General features: G+C 32.8%; 1 protein-coding gene across 9 annotated transcripts in view; it reads right to left on the reverse strand.

Moving 5' to 3' along the window:
- Positions 1 to 22,189, reverse strand: part of LOC127736088 (nucleolysin TIAR-like) — a 120,749-nt gene extending 98,560 nt beyond the window's left edge. For 5 of the 9 annotated variants that reach the window (XR_007998797.1, XR_007998796.1, XM_052246601.1 and 2 more), the window contains exons 1-4: positions 22,028 to 22,189; positions 21,803 to 21,899; positions 4,570 to 4,605; positions 2,590 to 2,685 (exon numbers count right to left, since the gene is read on the reverse strand). Coding sequence is in view for 7 of the 9 variants with exons in the window: in XM_052246601.1 (XP_052102561.1) it covers positions 2,590 to 2,685; positions 4,570 to 4,605; positions 21,803 to 21,899; positions 22,028 to 22,059 (261 nt within the window). In the remaining 2 variants the exon portion in view is untranslated. Of the gene's footprint in view, positions 1 to 2,589; positions 2,686 to 3,115; positions 3,176 to 4,569; positions 4,606 to 10,569; positions 10,704 to 21,802; positions 21,900 to 22,027 lie in introns of those variants that run through there. The other 4 variants (XM_052246606.1, XM_052246597.1, XM_052246598.1 and 1 more) reach the window with 4 other exon arrangements.
- Positions 22,190 to 22,485: the final 296 nt, after the last annotated feature.

A 22,485-nucleotide genomic window follows, 5' to 3' on the forward strand; every position in this document is an offset into this window, starting at 1 on the left:
AAGAATAAAACCCCATTGAAATTGATCAAGAAATAAGCAATTTATACGAAGTATCTTCTTTTGCACAATACTGTGCAATTGAATATTTCTTGCTATTGTGCAATACTGTACAATTGACAATTTCTTGCTATTGCGCAATATTGTGCTATTGGATATTTCTTGCTATTGCGCAATACTGTGCAATTGAAGATTTCTTGCTATTGCGCAATACTGTGCAATTGAAGATTTCTTGCAATTGTGCAATACTGTGCAATTGAAAATTACTTGCTATTGCACAATACTTATTATATAATAATTTACACATCCTGTTTGGTGTGTATCTCCTACCATATCATTATTATTTGCTTTTAAATATTAATCAGAAATAACCAACTTAAAATGCAAAATTTTAAAAGAAAAAAAAAAGGAGAAAAAGAAAAAAAAAGGAAAAAAAAACCCCCCCCCCCCCCCAAATTTTTTGAACCCCCTTATGATTCATCACCCCCAAACTCAATCCCAGCCTTCCCTTTGTGGTATGGTACCTTGCAGTACAATTTCAGAGAGATCCATACACTTGAACACAAGTTATTGTCTGGAAACTAGAAAAATGCTTATTTTTGGCCCCTTTTTGGCCCCCTATTCCTAAACGTTTCGGGCAATTACCCACAAACTCAATTCCAGCTTTCCCTTTGTGATATGGAACCTTGTAGTACAATTTCAGAAATATCCAAACACTTACACACAAGTTATTGTCATGAAACTAGAAAAATGCTTGTTTTTTGCCCCTTTTTTGGCCCCTAATTCCTAAAATTTTGAGGCAATTACCCCCAAAATCAATTACAGCCTTCCCTTTGTGATATGGAACCTTGTGGTACAATGTCAGAGAGATCCATACACTTACACACAAGTTATTGTCTGGAAGTTACAAAAAGCTTATTTTTGGCCCCTTTTTGGCCCCTAATTCCTTAACTGTTGGTACCATAACCCCCAAAATCAATCCCAACCTTCCTTTCGTGGTATTGAACCTTATGGTAAAATTTCATGGAGATCCATTCGCTTAAACTAAAGTTAGAGTGCGAAAACCAATGTGTCTTCGGACGACGCCGGACGACGCCAGACGACGACGACGACGACGACGACGACGACGACGACGACGACGACGACGACGCCAACGTCATACCAATATACGACCAAAAAATTTTCAATTTTTGCGGTCGTATAAAAATAGGCTGAGAATGGATTCCAACATGCAATAATACAATATAAATAGTCTGATTCTAATATTTAAGGTGTTAAGATGCACACATTACTCATCAATAATTAATGATAAAACCCAAAGACTTCTATCACTGTTTATACATTTAACTTTGATAAATTCCCTGCTTTCTCATTAGGATTCCAAACCTTGTAACTACAGGCAGACTTCAAAGTTTTACTCAGATGGAAACTATTGAAATCTTTAATATTTTATTAAAATATGATTCACTACAAGTCGTCTATGACAATTCTTCTTTTGTGAACTGCAAATTTATTCTTAGAATGATCAATTGATACAATTATTCTTTATACAAAGTATCGCTAAACTTATGTTATTTCAATGTTACTATTTCATGCTTGGCAAAGTCATTGACCATCCATAATATATATATAGTACAAGTTTAGGGGGTCAGGATTCTTAGTTAACATTTCTAGTCTCTTCCCTGAAGCATGATTTTTTACTCAGACCAAAGCTTTTTTTATTGTAAGAGTTTCAAATGCAGAAATATCAGGCCTAGCAGTCAATATTACATTTTGAGTATATATATGATTATCTTACTCAGACTCAGAATTCAATCAATTAAAATGCTGGATTTGGTTTTTCAAATATTAATTCTGTACTTCGAGTAATGAGTAAAGTTTTATTGCCCTGAGCCATGGTACATTTTTTTAAATGAAATCCACTCAGTGTGTCCAGATATTACAAGACTTTATTACAATTCTTTTAATAAAATTGCCATTTACGAAAAAGTGGTTCATGAATAAGATTTGTACAAGTACATTCAACTCTGTACAAATTGTTCCTTTTTTTAAATGTATTTAATATATTTTTATAAACATTAAAATTGGTCAGAATCATCACCTTAAGGCTTTTTTTTTATTCATATTGAAACTTTCATGTCAATTAATTACTATGCAATATATAATACAGTTACTTACCTGCTTCTGTAGACTGACTCACCCCAAAACTTACCTTCTCATGCAGTCATTTCCTTCTTCCCTTCATCCATATCTCTCTATTTTTGATCAATGGAATGTTGTGTGTTTTTTTACCCCCTTGTCAACAGACTTTATAAATATATATACAATTGGCCTTTGTTGTTCTTCAATAAACCTATGATTTCGTTTAGACTACTGTGTGCAAAACAATCCTTGGTAGTTGGAAAGACTTTATACATACAACAAATATTAACAAAAATTTGCACTACACCTTGTGTCTATTGGTTAATATCTGCATCTGTATTTTGGCTTTGTGGAGAAAATGACCAAGTTTTTTTTTCAATATGTGGAATGTGAAAAAAGTCAAAAGTAAGAAACAAAGAGACAATGTAATGACAATACTACACGACTTACCCTTCCCATGCACATTCTTTTATTCATGGCAGATAGGGCAGCGGCTGCATCTTTGTGTTCATAGAATTCAACAAAACAATAAGGGTCTGCACCAGGCTGAAAAAACACAAATATACTCAAATCTCAAATGAAAAAAAATTAAATGTTTAAGCTTTTTTTTACTGATCCTGCATTTTTGTAGACTTGACCATAAAAAGTCCAAATGTTTTTAGGCTAATTTACAGTACAGCTCCCAAGTCAATTTGAAATGTTTTTGTTTCTTAAGGAAACCAAAAAAGACTCCAAAAAGATTAAAGATGGACATTATAAAATTAGAAAAGCAGAAAATTTATGCCATAAACATGTGCCAATTTAATAAATTTGTCAGAAGTGTGAATTTTGCATATTTTCATCTAAATGTTATGCATGTATTCCCTAAAAATCTTGTTGACAACTGTTATATTTGTTTGCTTGTTTATTAACAGCAAACTATAAGTGTACAAATCAGAAATGGACTATATAATGTATAAAAACAAAAAGTCCATACCCACGACTTGTCATCAGACCTGATACTTGTGATGTCTGGCTTTGGACTTCTTCAGCCAACCTTAAAGACAAGTTTTCAAAATGTTTGCAGTCAAATGTTAAAAAATTCAAAAAATAAAGAAAATTGTCTTACCTGGTCATGCCTGTTTTATTTTTAAATGAATTTTTGTAGATATCCCTCTTCTGAACTCTCTGTTGATAAAATCTCTTTATCAGATCTAAACATTTTTTCATTTCAAAATTTCTTCAAACTGATATTTTTCAAGGCAATGCATTATAACAGATTTTCACTGTCAGCAGATAACTGAACTACCAAATTTGAAATAAAACAAATCAAACTAACAAATAAGAGCTGTACAATAATTACTTTATATAAAACAATAAAATTTCAGTGGTAGGTCAGCGGAGATCCCTATTTCATTGAATACTTACCTTCATCTTCAGATATTGTTGGGTAACTGTTAAATACCATATAAGGTTTATTAAAAGGACAGTTAACATTTGTGATGTATTTAGTGGTACGAAGGTAGTTCTGTGACTTTTCTCAGAACAACTGTTTTACTATTTAGGGCTTAAGGATACAATATACTTACTGTTATTTAGTTCAACTGATGTAAATATTTATACCCAAGACATAAATACTCCATGAGCTACCACTGAGCTACTAACTTCTAAATGCAAAATCAGTAATTGAACAATATATAGATCTGTAAACCCTGTTCAATCATAAGAAGAGAATGTTTGTCTTCTTTACTTGTATTGAGACATATATCATTTATAATGGTATGTTTACCTCCATTAACTTACAAAGAGCAATAACTCTTGTTTTATATGATTGATATTTTTAAGAGGCTGAACCATGCAATGTTTAAAGATCTCACAATCCTCAAGTTCTTCCTGACAGAAACTAATTTCAAAAGCTTTTTGTCTTATCTTTCAATTAAGTTTGTTAATCTTTTATAATTGAAAGTAAGTAAATTTCCTGACTTCCCTATATATCCTACCTTTGCCACAGAACCATCAATGCAATATTGCAGAATATTTGCTTGATGTTACATGCTTTACGGAGTAAAATATCTAAAAGAATTATCTGAATTGCTAATCTTCATCCTGCATAGATAACTAAGATCTATTTTCATTTGTGTAAGTATATTTAGTGCCAAATTTAGCAGACCTCCATTAACATACTTTGTGTAAGTTGAACCCCCTAGCCTAGCAAAACACCAAACTTTACCGGTTTTGAAAGTAAGATTTTGATACCATCTACAATGAGCATGTACTTTTTAGCTACATGTATGTTAAATTTTGATACCTACAATAATCATGTTACTTTTAGCTATATGTATGTTGCTTCTCTGATTCATCTAATTCAGAAAAGAAGTTGACTGAGAATCTAGAAACATTATATAGTGGTTCAGCCATGTGATATAAGATAAAAAATGAAATAGGACCTACTTCTGCCGCTGGATCCCCTCGAGCATTGGTCATAGTCTGTAATAAAATCAACAGTACATTGCCAGTGGTAATGGTATTAAACTATTATGGTGTTAGTACTTGTAATTATATAAGCATGATTCAATATTGAAAAATATATATGATTTATTGAAGAATACCGTTAGTTTATATATGAATTGATGAAATATTCTGGAGAAAAAAACATAAGATACAGTATGCACCTGTTTTATATATACCTGTGTGCCTGTTCAAGTTTTATAAAGATTATTTTAAGACCTGAATTAACTGAAAATTCAAATTTCAATATGTTTTTTTTTTTTTGCCTACAATTAGTCTCAGAAGTACTGAATTCAGCATGAAAGTAGTTACATTAAAAACTGCAAAAAGTCTGAATAAACCTTAATGTACTTATGTTTATAACTTTTTAAAGTTTTACTTAACAACTCAGAAAAAGTTTGAATTTTTACCCAATTTGTTCAAACCTGCGTCAACAGTGCTGAACAGTTCTGACTTGCATTTGGTCCCAATGTGCTAGTACAGTACAGTTCAGAGTCTGTTTCTGAAATATGTTTCGGATGTTCAGTATTGTAAAAATATCATTTAAAATAATTCAAGTAAAATTAAGACTTTTCTTTAAGTAAGATAAAACTCAATAAGTGCAAAATTGGTCTATTCAGACATTCCCAGTCTTCCCTATATGAAGTATCCTGAAAAGGTTCAAGTTTTAGAACTGATCTTGTATAAACATGTGTGTATTTAAGAGACAATAACAGTATACTGCTTTTGACAAGGATGTTATAAAATCACTATCTAGAGCTACTTCAGCAGAATCTTCTTCAATGAAAGAAAACATTAAATAAGATAAAACAAACATAATATGTGTGGTTCCTATAAATTGAAGAAGAGGTTAAATAAAAATCTTTGAACAAAAATTATCCTCTGTACATGTCTAATTCTTATTATGATCATGTGTTAATGTAGTTTTTCCATGTCATTGAATGTGTTTAATCAAAATGAAAATGAAACTCAAAATGCATAAAATGATTAGAAGGTATTAACCCTGACAAATATTTAATTTCATTTGGCCTATGATAGCTCTTTATAACTGGTAACATCCTGGTATAAAATACAAGTGGAGTATTTATTGATTTGATAAAAATGACAATACTTAACATAAAATATGTACATATATAACATATTCCTGCAACAACAACATAAGTATGATAAAAATGAATATCGTGATAATGAGAATTTTGATTTGTTGGATCCACATTCAACTGACAAATGCATTATGCAATCAATTTATACAATGTTCAGGGGTTCAAATTAGTGAGGGTAAGAGGTTCCTAACCTCCCTTTTTTGGGAGGAGGCTTTTCATTTTTGAATTACAAAAATCAAGGACCTCCCAGTATTTACACTGATACTTTAAACTGAACTGTTGATCTTAAAGGAGGCCCTTTACATTTGAAAAATCAATTAGTCCTGGACCTTTCATTACGTAAAGCAAATTTGAACACCTGAATGTTGGTCTTTTATCATTCCTCCTTTAGGTCTTGATATCAACAAAATAAACCGATATACTGGAAGAATAAAATCATCATATCTTACTAAACCTATAGTACAATTTGGATGTCTATCTGATGAACCCTTCCCTAAAAGGTGTGTCTAAAAAAATACTCTGTGTGAGAAGTTGTGGCAACAAAAATCTAAACACATTACTTTACTATGCATTTATTATTCCTAATATTGTCAACATGCTTTTATTTCACAAAAATGTGCTCTGCCTGGAGCAGCTCGATACGACCGCAGAGGTACTAGAACTCTGAACAGTTGGGGCAAGTATGGAAACAATATTCAAGCTTGATACAGCTCTGAACTTGGATAGTGATTAAATATTTGACACATTATAGATTTCTGACACAGAATAAATGTAGTCAGATAACTTAAAAATTTGAAATGGGACATTTAATCTCCTTAATGGTCCAATATCCAAAATCTAATTCCATGGTTAGATTCAGCATATAAAAATAAATGGGGAATGTGTCCATGGGACACAGATGATGCCCCCGCTTCCATATAATGTTATAAAGGGACATAACTCAAGAACTGTAAAAGTGACACTACCTTAATTTTTACTTGATCTGAGTTTTGTGGAAATAAGCATTGTGTATACGTTTCTTAACATTTGGTCGAGGCAAACTTAAGTTAGAGAACGGAAACGAAAAATCCAGCAATTTTTCCATTTATAAAGAGGCATAACTCTAGAACGGTAAAAGTAACGCCACCAAAATTCAAACTTGATCTGTGTTTTGTGGTAATAATAAGCATTGTGTATAAGTTTCATAGCATTTGGTTGAGGCAAACTAAAGTTAGAGAACGGAAACCAATTCCGGATGGATGGACGGACGGACGTACAGACGGACAAGGGTACGACTTAAAGCCCCCTCCGCTATGGCGGGGGCATAAAAAAAGCATGAATTCAAAAAAAGTTTAATTTTGGACCCTTTGGACCTCAATATGATCTAATTTGAAAACAGGGCCAAAAATTAAAAATCTGAGTGCACAGTTAGATTCAGCATATCATAGAACCACAAGAATTCAGTTTTTGATGAAATCAAACAAAGTCTAATTTTGGACCCTATGGACCTCAATCTAGACCTATTTAAAAATGTCCAAATATCCAATATAGTAATACATGGTAAAAACCTCAAAAATTCAAGACTTTAAATTAATCCTCATTGAAATTGGTTAAAAGATCTGTATTTATTTTCAATTGAAGATTTCTTCCTGTTGTGCAATACTATGCTGTTGCACAATACTTAGTAAATCAGTTTACATACTAAATATAATAATTTACACACCCTGTTTGGTGTGTATCTCCTGTCATATCAGTATTTGTTGTTTCTTTATATAGATCAGAAATAATTTATGTAAGAACCAGCTTAGCCAGTACTAGAAAAGTCTTGTTTTTGGCCCCTATTTGGCCTCTAGTTTCTTATGAAGAAAGCCACAACCCACAAAATCAACCCCAACCTTCTGTGTGTGATATGGAACAAGGGTCCGGAAACGGTCATATTTGCCAGTCATGTCCTAAGATGAAACTATTTGTCCTAAACGAGTAATTGGGATTTAGGACAAATTTTATTTTTTTACAGAAGTAATTTCGGTCATTTCATTGACTCAATGTTTGAAATCGGATTTCTTAATCGCCATTTTGCACTTGTGATCACTTGTTTTTGTTTATAATCCCTTTCCTGTAATAAAACTGCCACTACAGTAGTTTGATAATCCTGAGGGCCCTCCTAATATCTATCTCAATGCCTCCGGGAAACATTGGCTAATGATCGCTAATCACTTTTTACCTGTGGTTTTAATTCACACCTGACAGTGATCACAAGCTCAGAATAATATCTTTAAAACATTAGTTCCCTGAACTTCCGGTTTTAACTTTTGTCAAATCGAAAGAAACGTAAGCAATGTCTGAGAAATTAACCATTTTGAGTCATTAAAATCATTTCAATTTTAGACTGTTGCCTTCCCTAAACTGTCCTTCATGGTAATGGTAAGACATTTACTTAGTAAATGCGATGAAACAACAATACAAGTTCGTCATGTTCGTTGATGCTATGAATATAGTCAAGTTGATATCGACAATTTGAAAAGGGGCACCAACTTTTCAAACATCTCAAAATGACCGAAATTGTCTGGAAAAATTTCCGGATCCTTGATATGGAACCTTGTGGTACAATTTCATAGAGATACATTGACTAATACTTAAGTATTTGTCCGGAAACCAGAAAAACCTTGTTCTTCCCCCCCCCTTTTTCCCCTTATTTATGAACGGTTTGAGCCATAACCCCCAAAGTCAAACCCAACCTTCCCTTTGTGGTATGGAACCTTGTGTTTCAATTTCATAGAGGTCCACAGACTAATACTTAAGTAATTGTCCATTAACCAGAAAAACCTTGTTTTCCCCCCTTTTTTGCCCCTAATTCCTGAACAGTTTGGGCCATAACCCCCAAAGTCAATCCCAACCTTCCCATTGTGGTATGGAACCTTGTGGTACAATTTCATAGAGATCCATACACTTATACACAAGTTATTGTCCGGTAACTAGAAAAATTCCTTTTTTGGCCCCTTTTTGACCACTTATTCCTAAACAGTTGGGAACATAACCCCCAAAAGTTATTGTCCGGAAACCAAATGTCTTCGGATGACGACCACATGATAGCAATATACGAACACAAATTTTTTGCGGTCGTATAAAAATGGAATACTTCAATTACACTCAATTTACGACTTACACAAGCAGCTTGAGACATGGCTAGCAAAACTTCTACAAAAAGCAACTTTTCAGACAGATACAACTAATGTATGTTTCTATTCAAGCTCAATATATTGTTATACCGGTACAGTAATATGATTTGTCTGAAGCCAACTCTCAAAGGAATTTTTATCAAATCCAAAAATTTAAAAGCAAAGGATGTATAACTATTTTATACTGGAGCTTTATAACCAAAAAGTGGCCTCATGGCCCGAGTGGAATAAGTAGTCAAACAACTGTTTCACTAGCCTGTCAATACTGAGGTTGTCAGTCAGTATCCTGCATGTGGCATGTGCATTCAACTCCAATCATAATGAATTAGGATTGTCAGTTTTCATGCCGAAGGTCATGATTCTCTCTGGCTTCCTCGAGCTGCACCAATAAAAACTTATTGCCATGAAATAGCCAATAAGTTTAGTTTAAACATATTTTATTGTTCAGAAACTAAACAATAAGTGCTGAAAGTGGTGTTAAACACCAATCGATCAATCAATTATAATCAAAATGGACCAGAGCATGCCAGTATTTATATTTATATATTGTTCAATAGTGTATTATTTGTGTAAAAGGAGACAGATTTGTAAAAGCAAATTTGTTTGTTTCTGAATCCTAATTATTTATTTGTTTCAATTGTTTTGTATCGTTGCGATAATTTATCTGAATAAATATTGTTTAAACTAAAAGGGACCATAAAAAAGGCAAACTCAATAGCAGGTCGACTTTGCCTGAGGGAGTTGGAACCATAATTCCTTAATGATTTCTAAATTTGTCAACAGAGAATTTATGAAAGTTGTGCTATAAAGTATATGAGTACAGAAGCACTGACTACTAAGGTGATGTCCCTGGTGATATCCTTGGAGACTAGTAGTCCATCAGCAGTGGTATGAACCAAGAGATAAAAGTGAAAATAAAACTTCATAAATTTGATGTGTCTAAAATTTAAGTGTGTTTGCATTTTTAAAAAGACTCACAAATAATAGTCATGTGGCTATTTTTATACAAATAATGGTCAGAGATTGAGGAAGCATTTCCATAACAATATTATTTTTTTGTTTTTTCAGGAAATGCATTCTTAAATGAATCATATGTCATGTATGTAGGTCAACAAAGCTTTCATATCAATGCTACAATGACATGCTGGTAAAAGTTTGAAAATTTTATTTGAAATCTGACACATTTTATGTCATCAGAGACCCACTGTCTGATATAAAGGAAGGTACACAAAAACTACTGAACTTGACTTGGAAAATCTTTTGAAAGCTAAAATAAGTCATCAATTATCCTCCTTAATCATACAATACATCAGTATATATCTACATGAAAGTTTCTTAGATATTACCCTTATTCTGGAAAAAATTCTAAAGAAATATCAATAGTTTATGATGTTTGAAGATGTACAACAGGAATAGTCACTAGGATCACATTAAACCAGATAAAATGAAATTCCCTTTGTAAGCTCTGGAGGTTTAATTTATCTTTAAAAATGAATGAACTTTTTATGGTCAAATCTGGTATTCTTCAAGTACTTTTAAGTGTAAAATGAAAATCTACATTTTTTCAAAATAAGCATACCACAATTCATATGTAAGGTTTTAAACATATTTTATTTTTTTTATCAAATTTATATAAAAAACTGCTGTAACAAACTACCAGAAACAATTGAAAAAGTTCCTACCACACAGTAAAGATCCTGTCCCCCATAGGCCAATGACAGCTGTGGCTGGGGATTGTAAACGGGGGTCAGTAAAACCAGATTATCCATTCCTACAGGTCTATATGACAACACAACTGCCAAGGACACTGACTCATAACAAACGATTACAAACTGGTGGGCTCTTTTACTAAAAGCAATTTGTTAACAGGATAATTGGTGACATTTTAGTAATTCACGCTAGGGAACCTTAACGTTTATTGCCCACAATAAATATCCTGTTATTAAATGTAAATTATCAATTTTTTCATGTTTTATTCTGTTAGATTTCAACATTGCTGGTTACATATCAAAACACATCACATGACTGCTGTAGACAACATACCTCGCTCTACGAATGTCACATTTGTCATATCAAATCAACCGAACTGATCAATATTAAATGCCAACATTTTATAAGTTAAACATACTTTTATATGACAAAATTTTAGATTTGAATTTCAATTAAAGTATAAGTGCTCCATAAAATATTAATATCTAATTTAGTTTTCCAAAATTCATATTTATTTGATAAAATTTGTTCAGATGGGTGATATTGGACAAGACTTTGCATATCATGCATATATAATAAAAGTACATAAAGCACATCTTTTATAAAAGTTTACAAAGAATAAATTTAACTATCAAACTGGTTCAAACAACTCTATTTAAATCTAGTGACACTTCAGTAAGTAAGCCTTTTTCAAACATTTACTAGGCATACATATTAGATAAAGGGAAGCAACTTTGTATCAACGATAGAAGAAATGTAAACTTAATAAATCAGGGATTCATATGATACATTGTCCTTCATCCTATGTAACTTAAAAAACAGCCATAGGAAAAAGATATAGTTCACTTCAAAGAAGGTCCTAAAATCAAGATATGTGCCAGGAAGAATTTCTACTTGTAATTTGCACACATCACATTCGCATACAGTTACATGTAAGCAAATTAAAGTTTCCCTGCATAAAACCATGTAAAACTAGACAAGAGTTGGCAATCAAAAATGGTCCTACTGCTGGCAGCAGGTCAAGGCCAATAAACCTTGCAGGAGTACATGTTCATATGCATTTAATTTTATAAGTAATTCTTAAACAAAATCTTATGTTTCCAAGATACAGACCTAGTTAAAAAAGTTTAATAAAACAATGGCATAACTGAAAATTATACCATTTTTCATTGGTACATACATTTGTACTCGCAAGTGGTCTACAAATGTATTTTTGTGGAGCTTATAGATGACTTCTCTAAATCTTAGCCAATCATTTTAAATTTTAGATGATCACAGTAGTTCTCTTGCTCTCAGTTCTCTGTATGTGGTATTGGTCAAAAATAAATTATGGTGTCAAGTTTTCTTGCCTGGACTCTTACTTCTGTTGAAAATTTGCCCAAAAAAGTGGGGTCTTAATTGTAGCTTTAAATTTTATCAATTTCATGCAGTATTGTTTGGAATGGGAAACACCAAAAATATTGAGAGAAAAATAATATAGAGACAGTGCAATGAGTAGGTTATAAAAGTGATAACAATAACAGACCCATAAGACAATGTATAATGATCATTCCTATGTATAATTCTACTTCTGAGACACAGGAAGCACCTCATTCTTAATGACATATGGGAATCCCTTATTTTCATGTGACCCTAGCTAATGCACTGAATAAAATTTCTTTTAACCCCATGACCATGATAACAAGCTGAAAATGAAAGCTGTTGTCCCCTATAAAAAAATTAAATAGCACTTGTAATCAAGTCAGGCTGTTACTGTGTATTTTTTTTCGCTCTATAATTTTTTTACAGTTTGACAGTATCCTAGTTTGCCTTGAGTAATGTCTTTTAAGCTTTTGTCCTATAGCCAATTTGATGGTCTACATGTATATTAATTTTTTCACACTTATCTAAGACTTGGTCAATTTGAAGCTTGTTATATTATTGACAATGGTGGTATGTTGAAGACTGTATGTTGACATGTCTACTTGTTTATTGTGTTGTTGGGTTGGTGTTTATTTTGATATAACCAGATAACCCATCATCCCTTTTTGAAGTAATTGATATGCATTGATAACTTTTGTGTAATTTAAGTAAAACATACAAGTAGGAATCAATATTTGAATGTAAATTTACATCATATACATGTAACATATTGGCAGGTGAATGACATGTATCAGAAAATTTATATATAAATCAGCTTTCCATTTAAATCTTTATTCTTTGGTAAGATTATTCTTTTCAAAGCTTTTCACTTTCAAGGGGCTTTAGAGAGCCTGTGTTGCTCACCTGGATCTGCATGTACATGTATGTGTATCTTCTACAACGTCTACTTTCCAACAAAATTTCTGCTATGATGACATTTTTTTTACATCATGTTTTGCTATAAAGTTTTTCTTTATTTTCTAAACTTTTGCCAAAAAATTGGTAAAAATGTTCATTAAAGGGGAATAACTCTTGTGAGTAGTTAACAGACCATTTTGATTGTGTTGACAAACTAAGAAACCCTGCTCAACATTTTTGCTATATATATATTGTCTTTCTCTATCTATTACAATATAAATGACAAAAACGCTAAAAAAATGGCAAACAAATCATCATTAAAGGGTAATAACTCCTATATCTTAAAAAAGAGTTGAGCGACAGTTTCGGCCATGTTGAAATAAGAACAGCAATAAAAGAGCTGTTTCTTTGCTTTTTGTATTTTTTGCTGTACTTGTACTGATTTTGTGTCATGCTTTCTTTTCTATTATTTGTATATTTTTCTTGCTGATCATGATCAGTTTTGCCATTTAAAGTTTCTATCTATGACAGCAAAAATTAAAACAAAATTATAATAAACTGATGACACAGAGATATGTCTCACCTGTTGGCATAAAATTCAGGAAGAGACAATATGACGGACAGTAGCATTGCTTATTAATTCAAAGTTGCTGAACAATGAACTAGTGGGCAGGTCTGGTCTTTGAAATGGTCAACAGACTGAGATGTACAGACAGTAATGTAACGTTATAGAAAATATTGTTGTCTATTGTAAGTAGTTCCTATCAAACTCACTTACATGCATGTAAGTAGAAAACTTAACATTGAAAATTGCTAATAAATTGAAAGTCACTGGACCATGACCTACAGGGGCAGGGAGTCAAAATAGTCATCAAACTGAGATGTACTGATAGTAATGTAACTTTAAATATCATTGATCTATCACAAGTAGTTCTTATCAAACTAACTTAAGCAGAAAACTTAACAACTGTTGACATCTACAATGACGCTGGAAAAAGCAATACCTACATTTTTGCTGTCGCAGGCGAGACAAAAATTGTCATTTAAGGACATTAACTTCTATAAGGAGTCTTCTGAAATTTTTTTGGGTCAAAATTGACATTAGGTGGACCTTTACATTCAAAACACTTTTGCCCCAGTCAGGTTTTCTCTATCCATATTGGTCAAAATAATAAACAAAACTTGCATTTTAACCCTTTCTTCTTGGTACCCATGTTGGTGGCAGGCTGGACCATCAGAAACTTAATACAGCAAGAATAACTGTGGCCAAGTTTTGTTCAAATTGGCCCAATAGTTTCAGAGGAGAAGATTGTTGTAAAAGTTAACAAAGACAGATGAGAAGTGATGAGAATTACTTACTTGGCCCATGGGCCAAGTGAGCTACAATGTAAAAAGGATTTTGTATTGCTATTTTCTGTATAAATTGTTGATTTCAGTTTAAAATAAAATATATCACATACATTGTTTATATATTAAAGTTTTTCTTTGCAACTTTCTCACTAAAACAGAAGTCAATGGCTTCAATGTCAACAGGGATTTCCTCAAATTTTATCTAATGACCCAGACAGAAGAAAATACCACAATAAGGATATTCAAGACCCAATCAACAATTATTGCTTCTTGTTGACGTAATTTATGATATTGCAAAGCAGTCTGTACCTTTTAAGCAAGGTTAAACTTGTATTGGACTTGAAAATCATTCTGAAACATGGTACATGTTCTTTTTATCTCTCCTTTTATCAATAGCACCAACTATGAGATATGGTATAAAGAAGAAATATTTAACTGTTACAGTGTTCTCCCAAGGCCCTTAAAGGACCGCAGGTCCGCGGTGGTATAATTTTTTAGATTGGTTCTACCGGTCTGAAATCATAAATCGGTAAAATTTTAAACAACTTAAATCTTTTCCGTGCGGTATAAAATTCCAGGTGAAATTTAACCAGTATGTTGATTGTTTACACCACATGATCAATTTACCTTATGAGGTTGACCTTGTTGATTGGATTTAGTCCATGTAACATGATTCTTTTGTGTTTTAATTGATATGGAGATAATTAATGACTTCTGACAACAATTTTATTGCTTCACTAACCACCCAAGCACTGACCAGTGATCTACTCAGAATCTTAATTTGTACACCATGCCAACAGTTGTACATGTGCCGAAAATTGTTTATTCTTTATAAAAGATTAACTGTTGGTCCATTAAGTAATAATAATTGACAATTATGCATATTTTTATTCTGTATGAAGCAAGTTGTCCAAGCTAGCAATCACATCCTGTCACCTTGAATGGGTCTTCCTTCTCTTATACAACAATAAAACTTACGTTTTTAACCGCTGGTTTTCTTCTAGTTTAGCCCAGTTAATTTTATGAATTTTACACATCAGCCAAAATTTATTTGGACCCTAAAGTGACTTCTATTGACAGAGGTATGATGATTATTTTTTAAACAGCAAAATACGTTTTCATATTAAATTCATAAAGAGTTACTCCCCCTATTTTTGGCTTTTTGAAATTCTCATGCTAAAAATATGTTAACTCGTAAGAAAGTTAATAAATTAACAAGAGTGCACACGCTGAAATGTCTCGCCTTCTTTACTAATCATTGATATTATGTTGATAGTCCTAAATATAAAGCTTTATTACAACTGTCACATAAACTTAACATTAACCAAGTAAACTAAACATTGACCAATGAACCATGAAAATGAGGTCAAGGTCAGATGAACCATGCTAGGCAGGCATGTACAGCTAACAATTCTTCCATACAACAAATATAGTTGACCTATTGCTTATAGTTTAAGAAAAACAGACGAAAACACAAAAACTTAACACTGAGCAATGAACCTTGAAAATGAGGTCAAGGTCAAATAAAACCTGCGTGACTGACATATAGATCATAAAATATTTCCATACAACAAATATAGTTGAACTATTGCATATAGTATTAGAAAAAAAGACCAAAACTCAAAAACTTAACTTTGACCACTGAACCATGAAAATGAGGTCAAGGTAAGATGACACCTGCCAGCTAGACATGTACACCTTACAATCATTCCATACACCAAATATAGCTGACCTATTGCATGCAGTATTAGAAAAAAAGACCAAAACTCAAAAACTTAACTTTGACCACTGAACCATGAAAATGAGGTCAAGGTCAGATGACACCTGCCAGCTAGACATGTACACCTTACAATCATTCCATACACCAAATATAGTAGACCTATTGCATACAGTATAAGAAAAACAGACCAAAACTCAAAAACTTAACTTTGACCACTGAACCATGAAAATGAGGTCAAGGTCAGATGACACCTGCCAGCTAGACATGTACACCTTACAATCATTCCATACACCAAATATAGTAGACCTATTGCATACAGTATAAGAAAAACAGACCAAAACACAAAAACTTAACTATAACCACTGAACCATGAAAATGAGGTCAAGGTCAGATGACACCTGCCAGTTGGACATGTACACCTTACAGTCCTTCCATACACCGAATATACTAGACCTATTGCTTATAGTATCTGAGATATGGACTTGACCACGAAAACTTAACCTTGTTCACTGATCCATGAAATGAGGTCGAGGTCAAGTGAAAACTGTCTGACGGGCATGAGGACCTTGCAAGGTACGCACATACCAAATATAGTTATCCTATTACTTATAATAAGAGAGAATTTAACATTACAAAAAATCTGAACTTTTTTTTCAAGTAGTCACTGAACCATGAAAATGAGGTCAAGGACATTGGACATGTGACTGACGGAAACTTCGTAACATGAGGCATCCATATACAAAGTATGAAGCATCCAGGTCTTCCATCTTCTAAAATATAAAGCTTTTAAGAAGTTAGCTAACGCCGCTGCCGCCGCCGCCGCCGCCGGATCGCTATCCCTATGTCGAGCTTTCTGCGACAAAAGTCGCAGGCTCGACAAAAATTATTTACTAACTATTGAAATAGAATGTAATTTAATAAAAATTAAAATTCTGTATACATACAGAAATAATACATTGTAAATGAGAGGTAATATCTTCAATACTTCTAATGAGATTAAACATTAGAGTGATTAGACATCCCCATCAACATTGTGATTGCTGACTGAGTGAGACCTCTTGGATAGTCAAAACTGCTTAAACTCACCCTTGTATATTTAAGTATAAAATCTATGTGGATTTCTTTACTCAAACTGAATCTAATGATAATAAATATGAAGTATAAATGAGATAGTCAATACCATCAAATCCCATGACTGAATTGAGAATACATTCTCTTTCACTACTGTTTTGTCTATTAAAAAGAGAATATAAAATGTACATGTAACTATTTGATGGAAGGACCTGGTGCTGGTAACATACATATTGAAGGATTCATCCCTTCAGTAGAAGTTCTTACTATTTAGTTAAGTTACTGCACAAACCTGTAAAACAGTACAAAAGAAAAGAAAACCTCAAAATAGATAAAAGGTAATAAGAAAGAAGGATTAACTTTATGGGAAGTAACCCTAAGGAGGATAGAGGAAATGGCCTTTGTTAGTCTTGTATGTTTTTTAATTTTAGTTCATTTATATGTTTTGGAGTTTAGTGTGATGTCCATTTTCACTAGTTCTTACTATTTAGTTAAGTTACTGCACAAACCTGTAAAACAGTACAAAGAAAAGAAAACCTCAAAATAGATAAAAGGTAATAAGAAAGAAGGATTAACTTTATGGGAAGTAACCCTAAGGAGGATAGAGGAAATGGCCTTTGTTAGTCTTGTATGTTTTTTTAATTTTAGTTCATTTATATGTTTTGGAGTTTAGTGTGACGTCCATTTTCACTGAACTAGTACACATTTTTGTTTAGGGGCCAGCTGAAGTCTGCCTCCGGGTGCAGGATTTTCTCACTGTGTCGAAGACTCACTGGTGGCCTTCAGCTGTTTTCTGCTCTTTGGTAGGGTTGTTGTCTCTTTGACACATTCCCCATTTCCATTCTCAATTTTATGTTCAACACATATATCTAATTTGTTTGCCTTGATTACCCTGGTGCTATCCAAAAGTTCGTGGAGAACACTGTAACATACAGTATAGTCAACATAGATTAAAGAGAACACCTGACTACCAAGTTCTCAGGCCAGTCACCTGACAGGTCATTGACAGAAATTTCACCTTCCCCAAGACATCAATAAATAAAACACAAAAAAATACACACACACACTACTCAAATTATAATTAGGTGAAACTAGTGTCTGTCCTTCATCTACAGAAGTCACACTCATAAAGTAAAAGCCTAATGAACACATTCTAATACTAGAAACTCTGTAAGGTATTGTTATGACAAATAAGGATACTTTAAATATGGTTAATGGGCAGAAATCTCAACTGTTGTCAATATACTTAACAATTTATATGAAAGGGCAGGGCATGACCCCAAGCCCCCAATTCTAACAAATTATTTGGTGCACTTAGATTGCCCAGCATGATGCTGCATCTGTACCTTCTTTTTATTTTTAGAATTCTTTTGCATGACAACTGTTTATCTTGTTCCTTGTCTTGTGGTCTGAATGAATTAATTAAGGAATTGATTAATGTTTGCTGTATTTCAAAACTTATTCTAACAAAAGTCTTGTTAACTTTATCAGCAAAATACAATGTATGACTTGCTTGTGGATCTTGCCTTACTGATCATTTTGTAATTAAAGTTTCTATTTATCTATTATAATGTGTATCATATAAGGCAAAATGCAAAATAAATTGGTTAAAATCATCAATAAAGGGCAATAACTCCTATAAGAAGATTTCCTTCAAATTGAATGTAGATCTTGTCTTGCTGATCATTTTTGCCTAATTAAGTTTCTATCTATCTATTATAATTTTAAAGATATTATGCAAAAATGCAAAAATTGGTAAAAATTGTCATCAAAGGGCAAGAATTCAAATATAGAGTTGACTGACGATTTCGACCATGCATATGTATTCGTAGATCGATCTTGTCTTGCTGATCATTTTTGCAACTTAAAGTTTCTCTTTAGCTTTTATAGTTTTCAAGATAAAAGGCAAAAATGAAAAAAAAATGGTAAAATTTGTCATTTAAGGGCAATAACTCCTATAAGAAGTCCCTAACAGTTTTGAAGTCAATGAACAATTGATAGAGCTCAACATTCTGAACATTTTTGCCATGTTTTCCTGTTTGAATTGTTTCACACTAGTCATTTTGGGGCCCTTTATAGCTTGCTGTTCGGTGTGAGCCAAGGCTCCCTGTTGAAGGCCGTACTACCTATAATTGTTCACTTTTTACACAATGTGACTTGGATGGAGTGTTGTCTCATTGGCACTCATACCACATCTTCTTCTTTCTAATCACTTGGCCCTTTGTCACAGGGATTTCTCCATATTTTCATCCAAAAATAACAGGAAGTTGTAATCAAACATTAATAAATAGAATTGAACAGGCGCTTATGTATAAGATTGCAAGATTACTTCTTTAATAAATTTAATTTGGAAATACATGTAGATATCTAGTTTGAAAGTAGAGTCATGCATTTGTATTTATAGAATGGATTGCAATTAGATAAAGATGAATTTTCAACTTGAATATATTAGGTCATGTTTGGCAGGTCAGCATCTACCCCTGTAAACAACGACACATGACTATAACATTAATAATGCAATCTGTGTGTCGTAATTAAGATCATTTTAGCCATGGTCTAATGTAGTAACATATTTATTCCCTAAAATATTAGAATCATGTGTTTTCTGATAGAGAATTTTTCAAAAATCAAGAGGGATACAAACTTCTCCTTTAGGCTAATAAAAAAAGTATTTTTTGGTTGCCCTATAGACCATAATTAATAAGGCATCCTTAACATTTTTTCAATTTTCTTTTTTTACAAAATTGTTGAATTTCTGTAGGATCGGGAAAAAAGCTCTTCTTTCAGCATATCCCAAAATTGCTGTGATTGGAAAAAGCTCTTCCTTTAACATGTCCCAAAATCATCTGGGTCTTATTTGCACTATTTGTTAAAACATTCAAATAGCAGTTCAAAGAACTTCATGACTAGATCAACTGAAGAAAAAAAATTATTATAAAACAAAAATCCCCACCTACCTACCCTATTTTTTGGGGGCATGCAACCGGAAAGACATATATTTTGTTTTTGGTCTGATGGTTCTTAAGGGTGAGATCAGGAATTAATCCCATGGGGATAAAAAATCTCACACACTTCGCCTGGTAGGCACAACTCTCAAGGACAAAACATACATTACACTGAAAAGATCTTGTGATGACAACAGAGAATATAATGTTTTAGGGGATAAGATTTGAATAGCTTTCAAGATATTTAGCAATTAATGATATAAAAGGGGCTGGCATGTACAAATTGTACATGTACCCTGAGGACAAAAACCCTTGTAGACTAAAAAGGTCTTATGAAGGCAATTAATTTTAGTCTGGGACAACATGATTTAATTACAGTGATATTGTTGTCTTTTTTTTCAAAACTACCTCTACCGTTTTTTTGGGGGGAAAAATGCATAATTTTTATTGAAATTGGGAAGTCTGTTAATTTTTTTTAACACATCTCAGATTTTTTGCTGACCTTTCCTGTCATTTTTGCACAGTTTTTTCACGTATATTTTGATTGTTAGACATTTTCAACCTGAAAGGAACTTTTTCGGGAGGGGAAAGAAACGAAAATAATGATGGTACTCAATACATTGAAAACCACGTGTTACAAACACCTTGATGATTCTAATCAGAAACCTGGATCTCAAAAGCGCTTTCATAATATCAAAACAATAACATGAATACGAAATTTACATTTATTACTACCGATTCCATCAATGTTTGGGAAAAATGTAAAACTTATTGGGAGGAATTTTATGCCATTTTTTTTAGTTATTGGGAATTTTCTCTAAGGGAAAAAGCCGAATTTCGGATGTAATTTGAGGCAAACAATATCACTGAATTATTAGTTGTAATTATTGGCTTTGAACTTGCATTCAGTACATGTGAGTACTCTAAGATTGGTACTTTGTGTCTTTTGTATTCTTGTTGGTACATTGTGTCTTTTGAATTTTAGTTAGTTTTTTTTGGCGATTCATGTCTACTGATTTTTTCAGTTTGATCTTATGTTTTTCTGTAACACCACTTTCCTGGTTAAGGGAGAGTTAAGCACTCACAAACATGTTTAACAGTGCAACATTCTATATGTGTGTGTGTCCCAAGTCAGGAGCCTGTAATTCAGTGGTTTTCCTTAATTGCTGTCTGTCATACATGTACATGTACCTGTTTAGCATAAATCCAGCCATTGGTTTTCACACTTTGCCATGTCGGGCCTGTGATAGCTGTCTATACAGTTTTGCTCTTTCTTGAATGCCATGGAGTGACCTATAGTTGCTTACTTCCACATCATTTGACCTCTGCTGGATAGTTGTCTCATGGTAATCATATCACATCTCCTTATTTCTTAATTCAATCATACCCATGTGGCACTCTCTTTCAACGAGATTTAAAGCCTCCAGTTTAACCGGACCTGGATACATACATGTATTTACACATTCAAATGTATGCCCTACTTAAGCAAGGGTTGAATTGCTGGAACCGGATGATGCGTATGAACCCAGACAGAAGTTTCTCAAAATTTTGAACTTCTATGCTGACATTTCTAGAGAAACGTTGAGAATGGAAAGAGCTGATAAAAATTTAAAATATTAATGTTACACAATATTAAAGTAGGAAATAGAATCTGAACTTCCTATTAATAAGCTTCCTGGTTTAATAAAGAACAAAGGTTGCACTAGTTGTCTTTTAAGTCAAATGTGGTTCCAACATGAAAAACAAACATGACAACACCAATGTTGCATTTCAAACACAAGATCACATTTATAACAATATAAAAAAAAGCTGTGAAAGATAAAACTAAATGATGAAGAATTAAAAGCTATATTAACATACCTCGTATATAATTTTGCAACTTTTGCATGGTCCAATTTGTCCAAACAAGGCCAGGATTAGGCTCTCTGTAACCGATGGATCCAGATTTCCGACATACCTATGAAATAAGTGTATATCACTTACATATAGACTGACATTGAGATAGGGTGAATGTGAAAGTAATAACATGTGAAATAACAAAACGAAACAGATTTGTGGAGAATTAAACAGTAAAATGATACTTACAGTGTCTTTGGGTTTGATTCGTCCATGTCCATCTTGATAGAAAATGATTTTTCTCAGATAATACCAGAATAATCAATGTAAAACGACGAATTCCGGCGATAAATTTCAAATAAAGCACCTATTAATTTCTCGAATGGCGACAAACACGTACAGGAAGTTCGTTGTCTTACAGTGCATTGTGGGAAGACATGTCCAAAAACCGATTCCTCAAAATTGGTTTCTTTCTTTTGGTATATTATAAACTGCACATTGTTTTCCTATTTGCATTTTTAGTTAATGGTGCTCTTTTTTACTATACAAGGACATATTTTGCAAAAAAAAAAACAAAAACAAAAAATTAGAAAACAGAAAAAACTCTGATATTTATTTATATGTTCGTGAATGAGTTAACTATTTTATAACGAGTCCGTTAATGAGCTTCCCAATGTACGAGGGGCGGTGTAAATCAGAACTGGGAC

This window comes from Mytilus californianus, unplaced genomic scaffold (genome assembly GCF_021869535.1).
Source record: "Mytilus californianus isolate M0D057914Y unplaced genomic scaffold, xbMytCali1.0.p SCAF_3, whole genome shotgun sequence".
NCBI classification, from domain to species: Eukaryota; Metazoa; Mollusca; class Bivalvia; order Mytilida; family Mytilidae; genus Mytilus; species Mytilus californianus.